This window comes from Anarhichas minor, unplaced genomic scaffold, assembly GCF_050575085.1.
Source record: "Anarhichas minor isolate MPS153535 unplaced genomic scaffold, ASM5057508v1 ptg000012l, whole genome shotgun sequence".
NCBI lineage: Eukaryota > Metazoa > Chordata > Actinopteri > Perciformes > Anarhichadidae > Anarhichas > Anarhichas minor.
Window position 1 is genome coordinate 7,398,067 of NW_027466458.1, and position 17,709 is coordinate 7,415,775.

Here is a 17,709-nt window from a genome sequence, read left to right on the forward strand (position 1 = left end):
GGGGGAGCATCTGCATCATCAGAAAATCCCACACTTGATGCAAGCCAGCGTCAAATCCTTTGACAACGTGACACCCTATAGGCTGGACCCTCGTGGGGCATCGCGCTGGAAGAGAGAAATAAAGTCTTAATGTGTGACACTCTGACACACGGCTGAGCTCAGAGTGGGGATGCTGTCGGTATCCTCATCATCACTGGAGATGTCCGGTAACCGTGGAGCGCCAAACGGGACCGTTACCTCCACCAGGTGCGTTTGGAAGTTAACCGGGACTCGTGCATCTTCTCCACTTGGCTCGCACCCATGAACTTTTCAGTCCTCCGCGCGCCGCTGCATCCTTCTCACGGACAATGAAGACGACTCGCAAATGCAGGAGCCTTTTGTCGGTTACCTTGAACTTCTTCGCCATCTTCTTCTCAACGACCGCGTTCATAACGACCTACTGGTGCGTGGGGACCCAGAGAGTCCCCAAGCCCAAGTGCAGCAAGCTGCGGACGCACCAGTGTATCGACTACGGAGTGAACGAGACAGACCCCAACAAAGTGGTGTACAGCTGGGAGACCGGGGACGACCGGTTCCTGTTCCGACAGTTCCACACCGGCATCTGGTTCTCATGTGAGGAAAACATCCACGATGAAAGTAAGAGGAGCAGGTGTGTGTGTGTGTGTGTGTGTGTGTGGCCCCTGGACTAAAGTGTTATAGCTTTACTTTATGCCTCACCGTTAATGTGATGCTCACTGCTTGTGTCCAAAGTGCAATTATTTATGAGATGTTTAACTGTTACGTCACTGTGATTGGAGGGATATGTGTCCATGAAATCATTTCTGATGAGGAAATTATGAAAAAAGCTTTGATATAGAAAAAATGTTCTTTTTTAATTTTTTATCACTGTTTCAAACTATTTTAATACGCCTATATTTTTATTGATAAACTGATTTAAAAAACTTCAAAACATCTATTTGGGGCTATCATAACAATTTAGTTTAACTTTTCACTGATCTCTTGTTTTAATTAGAATAGATCATCATTGTCATCGCCATCACAGTTCACTTAACCAGACATCAGGCTTTTGTCTCAGCCTGCATAACCAGTGACTCACCAATCCCACTTTAAAACACAATCCCACAGAAACAAAATCATTTCAGTCATCTTAGCTCCTTCATTTGTCACAATGGAGCTCTCAGGTCAAGTGGAGATTAGTCGCTCTCTTTAATTTATTCCCTCTCGTGACAATTTGGGGATAATCGCCTTCCATTTATATCAGTGTGCTCCTCAAATTGCAGGGATCTAGTGAGAATTGTTTTTATCTGACATGGAAGGCAGAGCGAACAGCAGCACATGGGAGCTTCAGTTTAGAGTTTAAAAGGAGAGAAGAAGGACACTCACACACATTCAGTGTTCCACTCTGGGGCCTTAAGTGGCTGCACGGCACTTGATATAGGGACACAATTGTGATTGCTTCACAGCCAAAGGGAAGAGAAAGAGAAAGAGAAGAGTGGTATCTGGGAGAGCTTCATTTCTTCACAGGAAAAGTAATTTGGTAATTTAATAACAAAGGGCTCAAGGGGGGGGGGGGGGGATGAGTCGCCACGGTGTCGTGCGTCAGAAAGGGTGAAAGTTCAAGTCAAAGTTGGGATCAGAGCAGATTAGTCCTCAGGTTAGTTCACTGCAACTTGATTAGGACTTGTCCCCGCATCCATCTTCAAACTCAGTCCAACACCACTGAGCTTATGACTGTGACAATGTGTTAATAATTCATACGTTTATGGCTAGAAATGAACCGCACGTTGAGATTACTCCAGAAGGAATTCCCACATGCCCATCTCATCAAGTGTCTAAGTGTCTGTGTGTTGAGGAGGAGGAGGGGGGGGGCTGAGACAGCTTGAGTTAATAAGGATTATGTCACAGGGGCCTTGATGAGTTTTTCCTCAAAACAGCTGTTGCCACCCTCCTCCTACCTGATTAAAGTGTTCAACTTACAACAAATCCGGCGACATGCTCTGCTCAGCAGATGACAGAAGGAAAACATCTGCAGGAATGTGTTCGGGTTAAAGGGTATTTATTTATTCCATTCCGTTTGTTAAATCCACACGGGCCCTTATTACCTGTTTAAGGTTTGACAGGCACAGGTGTAATTAAAGTGCATCTTTCCTTTCTTCAGGATGAGGTCTCTATTCTATTCTATTGTAATTCTTTGTAAACCTGTAACTCAATAGAACAGGAACCAGATGTTAGGCGGCGTTGCCAACACACCAGCTGGTGACACTGAACCAGAAGCCCAAAAAGCTGCATCTCTGACATATGCCTCTTATTCAACATTCTGTTTATTCATTTTGGAACGTACAAACTCTGAACCTGCTGTTGCTGTGTGGTCATCGGGCAGGAGGTCATAAACCGATCCAGCTAAACACACCTGGACAGACGTTGGGGATTAAACCCATATTAGGATTTGGACTTAGTATCAGTTCAGCACTAAGCGCTTTTATTTATTCAGTTTAGTTTAATCCCAAACCGCTCTTCTCTGACCTTTTCAACAACTCACATGTCCTTCGAACTCCTCCACAAACACATTACTCACTTCTTTCTGAACTGCCACGGAGTGAACTCAACATAAAGTATTGGCTAAAGATTCCACCGACGCCGTGCTGCGCTAAGTCCTGACGATGTCTTTCTGCTGCAGGTGAGATGTGCAGAAGCTTCATCGACTTGGCCCCGCCGTCAGAGAAAGGTGAGTGTCCACTGCTCATCATCATCAAAAGTCCTCCAACAATCCCAACGAGGACACTTGTGAAGCAGTTACTATCTGTTCAGTGGAGTGTCTGAATGCTGCTCCACTAAGGTTAGGGAGGTTTATTGTATCGTATTGTATTGAATATCATATATTGCTCCTTCAAATCCAAAAGTTACACATTTTCTAAACAATTGTACCTATTGATCCAGATATGATGTATAATATCCACTGATAATTATCTGAGCTGTGGAGGGCGATTGTTACCTTGTACAGTAAATACTTACATAGTATCATGTTTGGTATGATTCTCTGACTTCCCAGTTCCCAAATTCAATAACCTAACTTTAATTCTGGGCATTGGCCGTTTAATATGAAACCACAGAGCCACTAATGAAGCCACACACATTCGAGGTTAACTTTTAGGATTTCCAGCTGCGTTGACGCTGTCGTTTAAAAAATAAAATACTCATTTCGTGTCTCGCTGTGAGACGATTCAATGGGATCAAAGACGAGACGAAGACTGCAATGGAGATGTGATTAGGCTTGGCTTGATTCATTGGAAAGCTGAATAAGATTTGGAGTAGATTTGAGAGCTCTGACATCAGCATTGGACCACTCAGACATGTAACATCGGCCCCTGTTGCTGCCAGAGGAAACACTGAAATGTTGGAATAGATATACAGTAAGTCCACCAAGACCGATATTAATATAACAAAAGAATAATTCACAGTTCAGTATAATTAAACAGCAGTACATTTAAAATGACTTGTCAACTACCATCTGTACTATGGATTTATTGTAACATACTGTAAACATACTGTAAATGATATATGTCATGTGAATATTTGACGTTATCATAATCAAACGGGCCCATTGTGCAGGGATGCTGTGGCTGTCGCTGGTCTCTGAGATGCTGTACATTGTTCTGCTGGTGGTGGGCTTCAGCCTCATGTGTTTAGACCTGGTCCACTCCAGCAACGTCATCGATGGACTCAAGCTCAACGCCTTCGCCGCCATCTTCACTGTGCTCTCAGGTAGCCACGCTTTATGTATTATTAACTGACACTTTAGTGTTTGTGATTCCTGTTTACACAACTTGATAAACGACATGCACAACTTATCATGTCCTGTCTTGATAAACATGATGAACTATTTAGATGGGGATTCAAGGCTATCAAGATTGGCACGTCCTTATTTTGTTTACATACATGCATATTTGTGCGTAGATGAAAAGGCTTTACTCCAAGTCTGTAGAAACAAATCATCTTATTGCTGAAGAGTTCTTTGTGTGTATTTTTTATTTGAACCACAAGCCACGCAGCCATCTAACCATCTACATATTGTCTGCATTACTTCAGGTCTTCTTGGCATGGTGGCTCATGTGATGTACACACAGGTCTTCCAGGTCACCGTCAGCCTCGGCCCACCTGATTGGAGGCCCTACAACTGGGACTACGGCTGGTCCTTCTGGTACGACTGGTAGTTTACCAATATCACGTGAAGCACTGCTGTATCAATACAGTTCAGTCATCTCACCCGTTGATGAGGGATTCCATTCTGCCTGCAGCAGCCCCCCAATAGTGGGTTGTAGCTCTGCTCTCACCCCAGCATCGCTGTCTCTAATGAAACCAGCCCAAAGCTCTCATGTTACGGCAGGATTAGGCTTTGGTGTCCAAAGCCCCAATGCAGGCGTGATTGGCATTGCATAAGGGGATGATATTTCACTCCTTTACAATACGCACAGGATGCTGACAATTTGCTTAAGAGGCTAAACAATACTTGACCTTTAGTGGGCATTAACCAACCCGCATGAAAAGTACATGAGACGATGATTGTCTGATCTCCCGTGTGGGCGGCATGCTTGAGGGGAGCAGAAGGACTTTGAAGTGATTCACACAAATCTCCACAAACAAAAAATATTGAGGGTAAAAAAGAAAGTCCAAATGCAATTTGGATTGTTTCGCTACACGGAATTACAAAGTGAATTTCTCTTTGTTGTGTTTTCTATCAGCATGGCCTGGGCGTCCTTCACCTGCTGCATGGGCGCATCAGTCACCACACTCAACTCCTACACAAAGACCGTCATCGAGTTCAGGCACAAACGCAAGACCTTCGAACAAAGCCTACGCGAGGAGCACGCGCGGGAGGCTTTCGGATATTTACGGGAATGCTCCCTGCACTCCATCTCCAAATCTGTGGAGGTTTATTCCAGCCAGACCCTGAAGAGTGGCAGGAAGACTCTCACACCTGCAGACTCTCTGGACCTGAGTGACATTGCAACATCTTTAGGGGAAGAGCAGTGCTGAACATGGCAGGACAGCTAGGTGGTGGCGTCGCTCTCGGTGTGGCAACGTGATGGATGGAAGCGCTGTCGTCCATATGTGGTCGGCATTCAGTTTGGGACGAACAGCTGACAGGATTTCAGGGATCCATCATTAGCTCCTCCTGATTCGCTGCCTTAACCGTGGCTCAAACCAGCTTCAACTGGAAAGAGTGGACATGAGCTAATCTCACGGATGAAGGTGCTGTCGCTGTTTGTGTAACCTACCACGATGTAGAAGTAAAAGAAAATGTGAAGTATACCCATAGAAATAGAGTGAGGGCCTCTCGCGTCTCCTCCTCCTGCCAGCAGCACAGCCTCGCCTCGCTGCTCCACCGGTCCCACTGAGAGCCAACACCGACACCACGCTGCTGGAGACCTATAGGCGCTGGAGGGAAGGGAGTATCAGGAGAACCAGGACTGACTGTCAGACCCCTGCTGCAGTAACATGAGAGGTTTTGTAAATGGACCCTGGAACTCAGAAACACGACCACTCTTGTCAACAGGACCCACCAAAATCAAAACAAAATGAAGGTCCCTTGTAGTAGCTTTAAACATGTTTCAGTCAATCAATAAATCAATGCAAAGACACTGGTTACTGGTTTTCATTCATTGTGAAATAAAGACACAAACGATTATTTCAAATGATGTTTCCTACATATATACATGTAAACAAGTATCTTTGTACACAGAATGACTGAGGGAAGTTGTGCATCATTTTTCTGTTACATGTTTACAACCAGTTACTTTTATTGTAATTGTATATTAAGCCCAAACGAGCATTTGCAACATCATACTGTATCAGGAACAACTACAGAGAAACTTGTTTCATAGAACCTTCACAGTATTTTTAAATCGGGTACACGTTTCTATTGAAAGCAGAGTATTTTTTATAGATCTTACAACATGTCTGGAGGGATCTTTAGTGTAACTTTGGAATCACTGGCTGAGATCAGAGTTTGAGAAGACAGATGTGTGATAATACCTAAAACTCAACAGCTAATCTGTGGCATTGCATACATAATCCCTGTAGAGGGCAGTGTTGTCTTAACAGACTGTTTGCAAAATTACGTTTCACTCAATTTCTACTGGTGAATGTATTCTTTATTGTTCAGGCATTTCTTACAATATAATGTGATGCGAGGGTGCATAAAAGTTGCCTTCTTTCTTTTCACTCGATATCAACAGAGCCGTTGTGTTTTCATCCATTAAGGTGTGTAAATGACAGGAGGTTTAGTCTGTTTTAAGGGTTCATTGGATGTTTTGTTGTTGTTCTGCCGGACGTTGCGGTAGATCAGCAGCTCAATCAAGAAGAGTGTTAACAGGTTTGCCTCATTATTTCTTAGTTTTATTGAAATTCCGGGGTTATGTTTAAGCCATTTGTTCCAGTCAACTTTAAGTTAATAAAGGACTTTTCAGTGCCACACCCTCTCACCTGCCCTTCATATTGGATGGTGGCACAACAAAAGGACGGTGACAAATACATTTTTGACTTTCTTTTATTACGTATCTGGTATTAATCTACATTTCACAGAGAATATAATAGTATTAACAACTTGTGTTAATGATACAGAAGTTACATTAGGCACAAGATCAGACCTAATGTATATGTGTTATAATACCTATTTATCTTACAAGGCTTGTATACTGTTTTAGAAACATAATTAAAATATATTGGTAAAAAATATTGCATAAAGAGGTGGACCTGCACTCTCTTCTAGCCCTGCTACAGGAGAAATCTCAGCACTTTGTTTTTTTTACTTTACAGCAGGATTGAACAACGCAATTCTGGAGAAATTACCTTAATCATTGACTTATAACTGATGCTAATTTATCTATGGTCGACAACTCAAATCCAAGTGTGATTTCTGTCCTCTGTTGTTCTTTCAGTCGTGTTCCTTCTCCCCACAGTAAGATCGACGGCTCTGGTCAGTAGCCGTCGTCGTACTCGTTCTGGGCCTGTTGGCGGGCCAGCATGGCCTGTATGAGGGCGCTGGAGCCTGCCGGAGCTGAGTTCTGTGGGGGAGCTGGGACCCACGGAGGCCTGTCCTCTTTCTCTGCTCTCTCTCTGGCTTGCACGACTTGCATCATGACACTTGACACAGAGGACGGCAGGTCATGTGCGTCATCCTCTCCGTCCTCCTCTGCTCTTTGTCTGGCTTGCATCGCCTGTGTGACGACGCTGGATGTGTTGATAGGGCTTTCAGAAAAGCCTGTGCTGTAGTACTCATCCCTCTCTCGACCCTCGGCCCTCTGCCTGGCTTGCATGGCCTGTGTGAAGGCGCTCTGTTTATCTTCATCCTGGTCGTCAGCTCTCTGGCGGGCCAACATGGCCTGCATCAGAGCGCTGGAGGTGGAGATGTCGGAGGGAACGGGCACTCCACCACTGCTGTATCTCTCTTCCTCCTGTTCAAGCTGCTGGCGAGCGAGTAACGCCTGAACCATGGCGTTTGAGTTGGACTGACCGGTCGAGGAGTGGTCATCTGGATGCCGCTTGGAGTGCTGAGGACAGGAGAGAATATGCAGCGAGGTTGATAACAAATCTCTGTGTGAAAGGTGAACAGTTACCGTGAAATCATCTTCACATCAAACCTTTTTTTGATTCTTCTGTTTGGATTTTTTATCAGGCTGGGACTTTTGGAGGTTCTGGAGCTTGTCTAACAAGAAGGACTTGTCTTTCCCTTCCTGGTGGGAGAAAATAAAAGAAAAAAGAGTAAGAGAGAGAGAGAGAGAGAGAGAGAGAGAGAGAGAGAGAATTATTTGACATGCAGGCATACCAAAAAGCAACCAAGCAGAAATACACATAACAACATTTTAATGATGGTTTTTAAAACACACTCACATTAACAATCCGTTGTCTCAGTAGACCAATAAGCTGCTTGCGGCCCTGAGTAACTTGCCAGAAGATGAATGTAATGACACTGAGAAAGAAAACATGATAATATGAATGACAAATTATTGTAGACACCATTTGCATAAATATGCTAAATGAATACATCCACACACAAGCACACTGTGTGCCCACATTGTTCAGTCTATGATTTAATATATACATCATGTGTGCAAGCGTTGTCGTTGTGAGCGAGTTAGCCTCGTGATATCAGTATTTAGCTCAAAGCACCGCTGCTCCTCAGTATGTAGACGTTTAGTTGATGCTCTGCAAATCCAAATCTAACATCTTCTGCTGTTGAAGATCATGTGATATGATTGCAAGGTTAAGAACATCAACATTAAGAGTGTCAGGTCTGAGCAGCACATGACACAATACATTGCGGTGGGGTTTTTCTCCTGGGTTTGATCTGCAAGACCAGAATGAGTGAAACCAACACAATCCATGTCACACACTTACACGATGATGAGTGAGATAAAAAAGTAGATGATTTCACTACTGATGACATTTTTGTAGATCCAGACGGCCCATTGAGAAACAGAGATATTCTCCAAATGATCCATCCACACTCCAACCACACTGAAGGTGTTGTTGAGTCCCCGAAAAGGACCGCACTGCTCCGAGGGAGTCAGACTACAGCGCAGGACAAGGTGCACAAAGCAAGACTTGGGTTTGTACAGGTAAAGAATGCAGCATGTATCACAGACTGGTACTGTTGGGTTTTGTTAGAAGTTTCTTTCTTGTATAATAATTAACTTTACGTCAGGTTGTTAAAGTGATACCAAAGTTTATAATATTCAAAATAGGTCAAGTCCCTGTACCTCCAGGCGGTGTATGCAACCATGGACAGGGCTCCGACAAAGAAAGGGAAGAAGAGGAGGGCGATGAAGATGGTTTGCATCTGAGCTGCTCTGCCCGACCGTCGCGGAGGCTGGCAGTTCTGGACCAGGCTGACCTGGGTAAGCGGTAACCAAACACACACACACGCACACACACACACACACACACACACACACCAACACACACTCACACACATGAACAAAGACATGTAACACAAACACCATTTTCCACTCATTATTATTGCAATACTCTGCCTAAACATCAAATCTGTTTCACAAGGTCTGAACACAAAGACCTCATAAGAGCTTTGAAAAGCATTGCTTCAAAGGTCATTCAGCATGTTCATAAAACATTCAACAACGCCAGATCACATTACCAATCATATTAAATGACTTTACTCTGGGATTGATTGACCTTTCGTGGTACAGAACAACCAAAAGGTTTACTCCACAAACCCTCCCTGCCTTTACTATGAACCATCGCATGCTGTCAGTGTGATGAAAGGATTTAATTAAATTATTGAACCAGGTGCACAAATAGCGTAACATGAGCCTAAAACATTGCATAGAGCAGCTCGTGCATTCTATCTTCCTATGGCCGTGTGTCATCATGGCAGTTCAAATCACCAAGGCCTCTCAGCTTTATGAACCTGCATTTACCTTCTTTACGTAAAACAAAAGGAAAAATTTGAGGATCTGGATGGCAGGCAGCAGAGGAGAGAAGTAGATTCCAATCCTGTGGGGAGATAATAGAAGGTAAACTTACTTTTATAATAAATTAGCTCTGAGAGCAGAAGAGACAACACAAGTCCTGTGAGTGAGCTCTGACTGTAGATGTTGTGGTAATCGTTGAATGTATTGATCTCACCAGGCCAGAGTCTGTGCGTAGATGAGTTCGAGGACATTTCTGGCTACGTCAAACTCTGGAACCCCGAGACGAGGTAGTAGTCTCGTCCCAATCACACTGTTACAAAGAAATGATGCTTAGTTTAACCGACTGCATTTCTATGATTGTGAAGAATAAACTGAAAGTGTGTAACTCACTTGCTAAGAAACTCTCCAAAGAAGGATCCCAACAACAGAAAAAGGAAATCAACAATGACCAGACGGTACAAAGCCTGGCCCACAATGGACTCCCAACACTGTGGAGAACACAACACTTCATAAATGACTGTCTATAGACTGACATAACTAATATCGGTGTATTTAAAGATGGCAAGAAAGGGTTGATCCCTTTTAAACATACTGAAAACTTCTTAGCCACCACATTCATCCAGTAATGACACAAGACGGCCAGAATGGATATCTTGAGGAACACGTTTCTTTGGGAAAAGAGAAACAAAGGATTATTAATGTTTAAAGGTATAGTTTGACTTTATGGGGAATATGGCTATTTGCTTTCTTGTCGAGAATTAGTTGAGAAGATTGATACCACTGTGTGAACGTACAGTAAATACAAAGCTGGAACCTGCAGCCGGTTAGCTTAGCTTAGCATAAAGACCAACAACAGGTGGAAACAGCTAACCTGGCTCTTTCCGAAGGTGAACAATTCTTATGTGTATTAATGCTAATTGTGGTTTTAGAGGGGAATAATCCAAATTAGTTATTGAGCTTCAGAGGAGCTGCGCGGCAGTTTTTGTTACCTTTGGACAGAGCCATGCTAGCTATTTCCCCCCGTTTCCAGTTGTTATGCTAAGCTAAGCTAAGTTAATCAGCTTCTGGCTCCAGCTTCATAATAAATAAACAGATCTATCAATCTTGTCATTTAATTCTTGGCAATAAAGCAAATAAGTGCATTTCTAAATGACACATTCCTTGATCATATGTCCTTTAATTCACATGATATAATGTGTCCCCGCAATCTAACCTGACTACCAGAGCGTAGATCTGTCTGCGCTGGCTGGAGTAGTGCTCAAACTTGTTGAAGAGGGAGTAGAAGAGTGGGACAACCAGGTTCATCAGAGACACCACAAAGGGGACCAGGAGAGTCTCTGCCTCCTGAAGCAGAGACCAGTTGGCAGCATCTGTTGGCAGCATCTATAAAGATAACAGATGGAGGTCACTACGATAGCAAACACTGCGTGCAAAGAAATGAATCAAACCCTGCACTGCCGGTAAATCACCTGACACATTACTGTAAGTTACGAGCTTATGACACATGCTGATTCAGATCAATACTTTACCATGCCATAAAGTATCATCCTACGCACTTTATCCACACACGCAATCAAAGGGTTCAATAGATTTCTCTGTTAATACTGCTTTTCCAATTATTTTCCAGACAGAGAAGAAACCTTTTTTCTGTTCTCTGTAGTCTATGTCAAACAAAAACAATTAGTCCAATTTAACAATAAGACTAATTATTCAATCTTTACTTGTGTACCTGCTTTTGGTATTGGCAGAGATAATAGATGCTAGCTCCACAGCCGACAGCCAAGCCGGTGGAGAGGAGCCAGGAACCCAGATAAACCCCAAAGTGCTTCAGCTGTTCAGAGAGGGTTAGCAGCTCCCTCTGGGCCTTCTCTGACAAAGACTCCTGAAGAGATGGCAAGAGGATAATCGTGGCTATGAAAAATAATGAGGCTTCGTGATTTGTCTTTAAACAGGAATTAACCTCTGACAGAGCAGAGTGTAGGACATTTGTTCAAGGCTTATTGTGCGCATATCAATCTGACTTCCAGAATGTAACTACAAAGTTTAGAGTAGCAAGTTGAGAAATATGAATTAGTGGAAATGTACTGTATAAACATGTAGTTCAGAGTGGCTTGTTTCAGATATATTTCATCATATGGAGGTGAAAAGATCCTACGATAAAACGACTCTCTCTTCCCCACCTGGTGTCTTGAGTAACAAAAGGTATAGTCACATTGAGTTGGACGCGTAGATTGTTCTTGCGCTGTCTCACTGCCCTCTCATTGGTGATACTAAAGTCCCAGCTGCAGAGAAGCTGCCATGCACTGTTTGAAGTTGTGTCTAGTACATAGTTTTTCTTGAATGAGCTGGCCATGCTGCGAGAGAGGAATAGGAAACATTTATTTCTTTGCATTCAAAGGGCTGTTAACCTGAATGACAATTAGAAGGGCGAAGGGAATATGCAAAAAAAAAACAAGCATTCTAGTTATACAGAAACTGAACTAACCTGTAGATAAGTGCAATTCCACACAGCACCATGTAGACTGCAATAGTGAAGAAGTAGGCCAGCTGCATGTTGTACTCCATCAGGCCATGCAGGATTTCATTGCTGTAGCCACCGTAGTACATGACGGTGTAGTGGAAGTAACCCTGGAGAAGCCAAAACACATTTACTATGCATTGGGAAAAAAAAGTTTTTTACTGACCATCTATATTATATCTCGTTTTATTTTTATTACATTATTATTGAATGATTTTTGTCCATTTGGGAGCAGCGCAACAAGCCGTAAACAGAACACTGACATATCACCGAATCAAGTTATTATGGCTGACGTGTTAGCAAACAGTTTCCTATTGACACATCCAACAAGCGCGGAGTAACATTAACATTCATTTGGAGCTGTAGTTGTGGCCATCTGACAAACGTACATTCGATATTCCCTCTCCTTTTAGCTCTGTTTTGGTCTCCATAAACTCTTTAGCTGCTAAGTGCTCCCCTATGTTCACCAGCTAGTTGCTAACTATGTCTGCGGTTGGGCCTGGGCAGGTAGTGCATAGTTGTTTTATGTGAGGTTTTTGTTTGTTTTGCTGAAAACAGCTGCCTGTGGTGGGAGTGGACCAAAAGATTAAAGTTGCAGAAAACCCAAAATGAGCTGAAAGACGTTAAAAGGCTCAGTAAAGCTGAGGGCACTGCTCGGGTGATAATTCTTTGTGTGGTCATTAATACAAGCGACTTATATATGTCACACGTAGTAATTTCATCCACTGTTGATATCAAAAAATATTGATCAGAGCAGCTTTAAATTGCACAATGATTTGAATGCAATGAATTGGTTTGTATTCGGGATAATTTGGATAGTTGTGGATTTACGAGTCTGAACTTACAGCTCCAGATAGTATCTCCAGTCCACTGAAGCTCACATTGGGAGGTATGTTGGGAGAGGGGTCGTAAACGAGCAGCGGGATGGTAATAAAGCCAAAGTTGACCAGGAACGAGAAAATGTTGAACATGAGCAGCCACTTGAGGAACACGAAATAGATGAGGACACTGGTGCCAAACTTGCCACCAATCTCTTTCATGATGCCTTGCCACAGCTCCAGGGTCTGCCTGGCTGAGCTCATACTGTAGCCACACTTGCGGAAAGACTGAGAGAGCATTGTGACATGTAAAGCACACAGTAGGTTATATCAAATGTCTGTACTCACAGTGAGTTGTTTAAGTATGGTGTTTACTTACCAGTGACACATTCTCAGAGCAGTCTGTAAAACCTGTGAACTGACGAGATTGCTTGGAAGACTTAAACGCCAGCACGTGACTCCTGTGGAGGTAATTTAGAACAGTATTTGGTGTGATAATGACATTAGTACCGTAAAAGTCTATATCCCCTGATGAATTAGATCAATTGCGACACAACGCCGCAGAAAAACTTTTGGACTTTCTGTCATTTCAATAGTTTCTTGTGAAATGTACCTTGAAACAAGAGAGCAGTGTGCCTATGTGTGTGTGTCTGTGCACAAATACTGTAGGTATATTTTCCTCCAGTGATCTCTATTGCAACACAGTACCACCATGTCTTTGCAGACAGAACTTTTATTGTATGGCTCTCAGCAGGGTGTAATGGTTAACCTGAGATAACACTGACAAGGAAGCTTATAACCTTTGACTGCTTGTCAGTCAAGACCCACCTGATGTGTTTCTTCTCGTCAAAGCTCATTGGAAGATCCCGAATGGCCCGAATTCGGTCTCGTGTTGACAGGGCAACGAGCTCCTTGACCAGGTTCTGTTCCTCTGTCACACACAAGATGACAAGATAAGACCTCCCTGTGATCTGCAGGCTCCCATCCAGAATGTACATCAGGCGTCACTCTCCACATCGCTACACGCTCTTACCGTTCTCCATCTCGTTCCTGATGGCGTCCTCTGTGAAGGCTACATTGGCAGGATCCCCGTTAGGAAACAGGCTCATCCTTCTCATTGTCACTCCCCTCCATCTCATTGTCATGTGACCTGGACGTACGGACATGAAGAGAAGAATGTGCTTCGCTGATGGGCAGTGATCGTCAAGAAATATTCCTGAGAGCTTGATGCATGATGGTGAACTCACGAGGGGTGACATCGAGGTTGGCTTTTTTAAATGTAACACTTGCAGCTACTCACACATGTAAACATTTACTCTCCCACCACAGCTTGCCATTGATTTACTTTTGTCTCTTTATATTTTCACATCAACTTTGTGTGTATTTTGTCCACTGTAAATACATTGGTTGAAAGTACAGCTGATAGCAGTGCACTTCAGTGTGAGCTAATGTGGGTGCTATTGTGCCACTGAATTTACATTATCTTTACTCCTGATAAAAAACTATGTAGCTGCTGACACCACAGCCAGAGTCAGAGGACTAAAGAGTGATAAAGTTGCATTCTAATAAAACAGGGAATCTACATCCATGTTAGCGGCTCTGTGAGGACAGTGATGCTTTGAGCTGGACCGCAGCATGCTAACATGCTTACGCTATAATGTTGATTTTGAACTGGTATGTTGTTGTTTACCACGTTCACCACTTTATTTTAGCGTGCTAGTATGCTACCATGTCTCTTCATGTAACATACATTCAAAGTTTTCCACAACCTTTAGATTATGTCCTTCAGACTAAGACAACCCCCTTCCCTCTGTTTTATTTTCTTTCCCAACTTCCTTGTCTTCCTTGTCACTTTTATGTGCGTAGCCTCCATTAATGATTATCCAGAAGGACTTTGCTATGGTAACTGATCAGTCAACAGGTCAAAATGAACGTCACATCTACTTTCAATTTGTGTTTTGTAATGCACTTAAAGGGGATTTTCATTTAAATCAATTTCATTTAAATAAACATCTGTTAAGTCAACGATCTATCCCAGGAGGAGGTAACAATGGTGACTGAGCCTACGGCCCACTTGTGAAAGTATGGCAATACTTAGCAGTATAAAACACGGTGTCTGTGGAGACACTTCTGTAAAAATGCTGTATTACAGTTTTTCTTCATTGTATACACACAAACAGATTGAAATATGCAGCTCATGAATCAGCAAAAAGACTGCTAAACACTATTACATTATTTTCTCTCAAATAGAAATTCTAAACGAAATGTTAAGGATTGACACTTTAACAACTTAATGTGTGCGTGTTTTCAGCGATACCATAGCAGAGCTTACAATAACTGCGAAAATAACCTATTATATATGAAGCAATATTAGTTTCACCATTACCTGACGTTGGAGAAGAAAGGCTGACAGGAGGTGATTGATCATGCTGCGAGTCAGGTGGGATTTGGAACGTACTGTGATCTGAATAGAAGTGAGGAGATACAACAGAAGTATCAACAGAAGTGTCACTTAGCAACATAGAGGCAAATGATGTTGGTTTGTTTCTGTGATACAGTACAGAGAGTATATACAGATATCAACATGTGCATGCAGACTTAGTATTGTTCCGTAGTTCAGCTTGGTCACTCACTGAGGTCATGCTGCCATGACGGACTCTCTGAGTGCGTTGAGATGAGGCCCATGGGAATGCTTTCCCTCCCCCTCCAGCTCTCCTCTTGCCAGCCCGGCACTCTCCCCACAGCAGCATCCCCGCCGGTCTGAACGGTCGAGTAATGTTCGTCCGGCCTCTCACCCCTGGCGTAGGGGTTAGTGTGGTGGGTTTTACTAGGAGACACAGAGACCACACGGAACCAATAACGTTACGTGACAGATAAATCGTTTAGGTCATACAGTTTGTGTTATTGAATACTTAAGAGCCCAGGGGTTATCAGTTCAAGAAAGTTGGAACTGGAATTGCAAGATCATTATCTGTGATAAAGTGTCATAGATATGGCTAAAATGGAGGTGATTGTTTTATTCCTGTGGGTCATTTTAAGTATATAATATCCTACAAGGAAGTGCAGGATTAGGTTTCCACTCTAGAAAATAATGTACTAATATATGTGTCCCTGAAGTTTACTGTCATGTCTTTTTTCAGAAACTTTTCTTATTAATACCATAACATTTTAAGCCAAAAGCTGAAAAATGAATTGAATCCCTCTTACAGCCTGGGAAGATAAATACCACACAGCTGCTGTTCCTTGAGGACATCCTGTTCATTCCCTCACTGTACATAACATGCCCTTTGATTACAAGTAAAGACACAGCACTCACTCAAACACACTCTTTGATAAATTAAGGTTTTTCAGGATAAATGATTCACTGATGAACATTCAATGACAAAAGCACATTTTATGTTTTATTACCACAAACCTTGGATCAATTTCCAGAGTCTCGCTGTCATGGTAGGCAGGGTTGAATAATCCTCCGTTTCTGTAACTTGTCATGAGATCTGTCAAATCGATCCGTTCCCTCTTCTTTGGAGACGGCGACGATCCTTCAGCTCACCCTGTCGCAGTCACTCCTCAATATGTTGATGTTTGTATAGTCCAGGTTCAGTAATACACTGTCAAAAAAACTTGCTCTTTATATTAAGTTATAACGAGAAAGATAAGAGTATATGCCTTCATTACTTGATGTATTGAGACTTCAGTAGCCGGCTAAGTCAACTTTAATACTGCCCAAACAAGTATCACATGTTGAGGCCAAGTGCCTGTCTTTGCTCAGAGTGACGGCTACATGGTCGGGGGGAAGCGTGTGTAATTGAATCTCTTGTTGCCATCCTCATCTGTTCATCATTAATTCATACAATAGGTTTGGTTTCCACCACATGCAGTAGTCTACGGTTCTCACACAGAGTCACTGAAGGATGGCAAGATAGGAAAATCTGAATAACAACGAACAGAAAACTACAGTCTGACAAATCAACAACGGATGTTAGAGAGAAAAAGCTCACACAGTGTATATATTTGCTGCTATATTTGCAACACTGTGCAGATGATGAAAGTTATTGACAAACTACATTCTGGTCTGTTCTCAACCCCTGCTTACCTGGTAGTGTCGTGGTGGTGGGAGAATAACAGAAAGAAGTCCTGACAAAAGGCTGTAGAGTTTGAGGAAAGCGGCTTCTAGTCTGTTTTGACCTGTGAGTCGGCCTGAGAAACACCATCAGTGACAAACAATGAAGGACTGTCTGGTTACTAGGGAGTGTGTGCTGAGCTCATAAAGGTAAAAGTCCACTGCCTCTGGATAGGCCACGTAAATCACATGTGGACACTTTGTATTGTGACAAAATAATTAAACCCCTAAGGTTGAAAGTTAATTGGTATCCAGGACTTAAGGTGGGATGTTGTATCTGCTGTTGGTTTACCTATGGTGGTGCTCAGTTATTGAAGTTGTTAAGATAGACATGGCAATAAATACAGTAGATATATATATAAATAGTATTGAGTTGCATTATGGGAGATGTAGTGTTTTGACCCATTTAGCAAACAAAACGCAAACTGTGCCGCATCTGTTTTAATTAACCTGGTTTTAAACAATCTTCTTTCTTTTGCAAGAGCCCAGATTTTTTTGTAAGAGCAAAACTAAAACGATGAGTATAACCCTTTAATAATTTTAGACTATTTTAGACTCTAAGAGGTTCAATTTCTCTTTTTGACAATCTAAGACAACTTTATACATGTAGAGGGGGGTTTAAAAAAGGAGTAATAAACATATTAATTATTTAAAATAGACTGTAGATTTTTAAACCAGTCAAATAAGACGGAAGAAAATAAGAAACATACGAAAAGGGTACAGTAAAATGCAAGCATAAAGGTATAAGGCAGAGGGTTTGAGGTGTGAGCGGCTCCTGATCCACATGATCCGCATTCAGGAAGTGGTCTGTGGGACACCAGG

The 17,709-nt window shown here is 42.6% G+C and overlaps 2 protein-coding genes across 2 annotated transcripts; one reads left to right on the top strand and one right to left on the bottom strand.

Moving 5' to 3' along the window:
• The first annotated feature begins 347 nt into the window (after positions 1-347).
• Positions 348-5,034, top strand: LOC142948658 (germ cell-specific gene 1-like protein). Its single transcript, XM_076090792.1, has 5 exons — positions 348-636; positions 2,678-2,725; positions 3,610-3,762; positions 4,087-4,198; positions 4,740-5,034. Exons 1-5 carry the CDS (start codon positions 348-350, stop codon positions 5,032-5,034), a joined length of 897 nt encoding a protein of 298 aa, XP_075946907.1.
• Positions 5,035-6,799: 1,765 nt separating this feature from the next.
• Positions 6,800-16,256, bottom strand: tmc5 (transmembrane channel like 5). The gene is made up of 20 exons (XM_076090793.1): positions 16,183-16,256; positions 15,401-15,594; positions 15,154-15,231; positions 13,801-13,917; positions 13,596-13,698; positions 13,147-13,228; positions 12,795-13,055; positions 11,917-12,059; positions 11,644-11,785; positions 11,161-11,313; positions 10,645-10,814; positions 10,024-10,099; positions 9,822-9,919; positions 9,646-9,741; positions 9,438-9,513; positions 8,760-8,893; positions 8,398-8,571; positions 7,891-7,969; positions 7,641-7,733; positions 6,800-7,550 (listed from the first exon to the last, which is right to left on the bottom strand). The coding sequence occupies exons 1-20, from the start codon at positions 16,254-16,256 to the stop codon at positions 6,978-6,980; spliced, it is 2,916 nt and encodes a 971-aa protein (XP_075946908.1). The 3' UTR covers positions 6,800-6,977.
• Positions 16,257-17,709: the final 1,453 nt, after the last annotated feature.

Bases quoted from the DNA above. Each gene is read 5' to 3' on its own strand.
- tmc5 (XM_076090793.1), bottom strand. From the start codon at position 16,256: ATGACAAGTTACAGAAACGGAGGATTATTCAACCCTGCCTACCATGAC. The intron at 13,056-13,146 runs GTAAGTAAACAC...ATGCTCTCTCAG, and splicing joins GCTCTGAGAATGTGTCACTG to TCTTTCCGCAAGTGTGGCTA. The intron at 7,551-7,640 runs GTTTGATGTGAA...TCCTGTCCTCAG, and splicing joins AACAGAAGAATCAAAAAAAG to CACTCCAAGCGGCATCCAGA.
- LOC142948658 (XM_076090792.1), top strand. From the start codon at position 348: ATGAAGACGACTCGCAAATGCAGGAGCCTTTTGTCGGTTACCTTGAAC. The intron at 2,726-3,609 runs GTGAGTGTCCAC...CCCATTGTGCAG, and splicing joins GGCCCCGCCGTCAGAGAAAG to GGATGCTGTGGCTGTCGCTG. The intron at 4,199-4,739 runs GTACGACTGGTA...GTTTTCTATCAG, and splicing joins GACTACGGCTGGTCCTTCTG to CATGGCCTGGGCGTCCTTCA.